Genomic DNA, 4,220 nt, shown 5'->3' on the forward strand with positions numbered 1-4,220 from the left:
CTCAAAAGGATCGTTCTTTCGGGGACTGAGGGAGTAATATCTTATGCGGTCGGACTGTAAACAATAAGTGAATAATGAACGTGACAAGGGATATCTAAGTTCTTAATTCTGTGGATTTTTATAGAGGTGTTAATTCGGATGACTAAGTTGGATTTATTAAATCAAATCGATTTAAATTTACTTTAAATTTGAATCATGCTAATTTATCATGTCCAAACAATAATTCGATTTTGTTTGAATCGATTTTATGTCAGATTAACATCTTTTATTTTTGTCTAATTTAATTTACACGATTGATACAAGTATTATAAATTTAGAATACATGTGGTAATTAATTTAATTTGTATGAAAAATATCATTTGTTAGCCGTATACGTAGTACAATGATATTAAAATAATTCCAAACATTTTGTTTTCTTTTTAAATTTTCGTTACTATATTGTATGTGGTAAACTGGTAATTAGTGGTAATAACAATTTTCCGAAGAAAATGTGCTAGCTAGTGAATAAGACTTGATGATGTCGTGAATAACACAGGACTATATTGTACCAGTAAGAATTACATACAACTTCGTATCATTTTCATGATTTAGAATTGTTTATTAAATAATACGTTGGTGAATTGTTTGGAAAAAATGTAAAATATATTGTAGTATGCAGCACATAAAATGTTATACTGGCTTGCCATTTTACCAGTCTCTACTATCTATTCTGTAACACCAATGTACTTCCTCCGTTAATGGTTATTTGCAACAAAGGAATATTTTATATCTCACAAATAATACCCCTTTGTTGCAAATAACCATTAACGGAGGAAGTATATGCTTAAAAAATTTATTGTAAATGCTAGATTACACTGAACTACTGAATTTTGAATAATGTAATTATTTTAGTGTTATAATAGTCCATGTATGTTAGGGAACCTGCTTATTGGGCCTTCGTCATTCATGTGATGTACTTGTAAGTAGCAACAACTTTGGAATTATTGCTGTGCTGGAAATTGACTCATTGAGATGTTCACTTTCAGATCATTTGTTACGCGTGAATGGAGAGTTTGGTAACTTGAAGATTTTTTTTAAAAAAAAAAGTACCTTAATGATTTTATTTATTTATTTATTACTCCATGTTAGGGTTCCTGCTTAATGAAGTTTGTGAATCTTTTAATACTTCAACCCTCATTGTTATTTTATGCATAGTATGTAGTAAAAACATTATCAATTGAGATCTTATCAATTTCACTCCAATTTGAATTCTCGCAATATATATCATCAATTTTACAAATATTAGTACTATATATGAAATCAATCAAGGACATTAATGGTCAAGTGATTAATACATGTGCGGACAAAGCAATATGCGAATGAAGTATGGTCTAGGATCAGAATTATTAAAGCCAACTTTAAGAGACTAGTTAAAGATGATATTAAACGAGCTATACTGCTAAAAAAAATTTCAACTAAAATCAAATTTGAAAGTAATACGAAGTATATAATTAGACAATGGTATAGAATGTGCATAAATCTATGCAATTCTCTAAAGGATTACATGTAACTAGTCCATCAATTGAAAAATACAAGTTCCGTTTTTCATTTTGCATTTTTCCTTGTGAGTGTTATGTACATAATTGACATAATTATCTTAACAATTACTTAAGAAAAAACAACTTAAACACTCGTCTAACAGATCCTCCAAAAATTGGATACTGTTTATAAAATTCATCCTTGACAAAAATTATTTTAATCTTAATCAAGAATATATATCTCCCTAATTGATTAAATCAGTGATCCGAAAGTATGTTTAAGAGAGAAACTCGTGCATGTATCATTTGCCTAAACAAACACTCGAGATCCTTCTCAATTTCTTCTGTTCTTGTATCAAGTGCTAGAAGTTTTTTACATGCAAGTTGAATCATCATCCCCGTACCTTGCTTGCTCAATTTTCGAACAATCAAGCTATTAAGCGCGATTTCTGCATCCTCCAAATCATTAAGGTCATCTCCTACATGACCTTTGTTATGTACAACTTTTAGCACTAGAGACCATTTACTAGCCTTAGGCTGCAAAGCTGTGCCCGAAAAGTACCCCAAAATCGACTTGAAAATGATGCTACACATCAAGCTCGATTCCCTTAGAACTCGTACTACTGCAACAATGTGTTGATCATTGTTCACCTTGTTAAACAACAAAGATTCTGACAATTTGATATCAATTTGTTTTAGAAAAACAAGGGATTTACCCATGTCTCTCTTCAAATTCTTAACAAATGAAATGTATTTAGTAACATCATCATCGATGTCTACTTCCCCACCATTATTTCTTCTCCTAAAACTCGATTGAAGCTTCCCTATACTTTCCCTTAAAAGGAACAAATTTTCCCTTGTGTGTTCACATACATCAAGGAATGATACCGATTCCTCTAGGAGCTCATCCACCCAAGAGGAATCGTCGTGTTTGGCTAAGGCATTTTGTGTTTGAGGTAATTTGAGAAGATCTCCTATAGATTTGTAGAGCTCCGCAAGGCCGGATATGGCAAGGCCAAGTTTGTTTGGTGCTAATGAATTCGACGAAGAAAATTCTAGATTTCGAAGCTTGTTAAGTTCTTCTTCCATTTTAAGGGTTGTAGGATGTGATCTCGCCGGTAAGCTAATTGATCTAGCATGGCCTCGATTACTTGGCTTAAGAAAGAAACCAGCCATTTTACTTAAGAAAGAAACAAAGATTTTATTTTTGTTGTTGTAAGGTTAATTATACAAATTTGATATAGGGTGATCACATATATATATACAAACATCGAGGCCTAATAATTAGACTACCGTTACCATAAAAAAAAATAAAAAAATAAAAAAAAATAAAATAGAGTATTAGACTAGAATAATAATCGAGGTCTAATGTGGTGACCAATGAACATGTGAAGCCAGGGTGGCCTTCCATAATGATGGGGGGTTTATCTTATCATACTTGCATGTTTTTGAACTAATAATATAGCCTTAATCTCTTAAGTCCCTACCCGTTATTATTTTATAAATTCAAGTTCGACATTGAATTCAAATTTAAAGTTAATTACTCATAATTTATATGGGTGATCCTTTAGATAGGACAAAAATATGCAAGATCTTTCATATTTTATTTTACATTATTCATATATTGACCTTGACTAAGCTAAGGGAGAATGTTAATTTTTTTTTTTTTTTTTTTTTTTTTTTTTTTTTTTCCAAGGAGGGACATTGTTATTCATGATCATATACATTAATACAAAGTCTAATCCAATTCAAACCGATTTAAGATTCGACTCTTTGGGGTTAAACTTAGAATTAATTATTTATATAAACTCAAAATTAATTAATTTTGGGTGAATGTTTAGGCTAGTTAGTAAATGTAGACATGTAGTTAGTATCTTTCAAAAAAAAAAAAAAAAAAAAAAAAAAAATGGAGTAAATGTAGTTAGTAAAATTTTGATAGTTGAAAAATAAGGTTCTTGGGCCATAGTGCTAAAAAAAATGAGGTATAATTAGTTTTTGATTTTCAAATTATATCCAAACTAATTAGTCTGTAGTTGGATGTATCAGATTAGACTTCCGTGAACATTTTTCTTGAAAAAAAAAAAAAAAAAAACATTGTAAATATTTGAAGCGATCGGGTTTGACTAAAAAAAAACTGTAATGGATTGGATGCATAGTAATTGTTACTCCCTCCGTCCAGAATTTGGGGAATGGGGGTACGAAATTAAGGATAATTAAAAAAATTTACAAAATACAAAGTAATATGTGGAGCGTAATAATTTTTTCTTAACTAAATTTTGAGTTAATAAACCATTTAACTATTGTTAGTATATGCGTGTACTATACACCCTATCTTCCGACAACAAGGATTATAATTGAGTAACTAAATATGTGTTGTTTTAAAAAAGAGATAATATAAGAAACCTGTTATGGTAACAATAGGTCTCTTTGATCAAAAGTACAAATCTATCGCTGGAAAATAAACATTATTGCCTAGAGATCTGTTATTTTAATAATAGGTCTCTTTGATCAAAAGTACTACGGATCAGTAAGAAAAACATTTCACCTATGAGACCAGTTTTAAAATAGGCGGCCTCTTAGAATTGATACCAAAAAGCCGCGCTGATTCGGTTGTACTTTTCGGTCGTGGTGTGCTACATCATAACAGAGTACCAAAGAGATCGCCTATTAGATACAGGCGGTCTCTTTTTGTATCAATTTTTT

The 4,220-nt window shown here is 30.5% G+C and overlaps 1 protein-coding gene across 1 annotated transcript; it reads right to left on the bottom strand.

The window, feature by feature from the left end:
* Window positions 1-1,538: 1,538 nt before the first annotated feature.
* LOC145602862 (uncharacterized) lies at window positions 1,539-2,724 on the bottom strand. The gene has a single exon (XM_081659014.1). The coding sequence runs from the start codon at window positions 2,691-2,693 to the stop codon at window positions 1,776-1,778; it is 918 nt and encodes a 305-aa protein (XP_081515140.1). The 5' UTR covers window positions 2,694-2,724; the 3' UTR covers window positions 1,539-1,775.
* Between the last annotated feature and the right edge of the window lie 1,496 nt (window positions 2,725-4,220).

Source organism: Chenopodium album, chromosome 21, assembly GCF_948465745.1.
Source record: "Chenopodium album chromosome 21, dcCheAlbu1.1, whole genome shotgun sequence".
Classification (NCBI taxonomy): Eukaryota; Viridiplantae; Streptophyta; class Magnoliopsida; order Caryophyllales; family Amaranthaceae; genus Chenopodium; species Chenopodium album.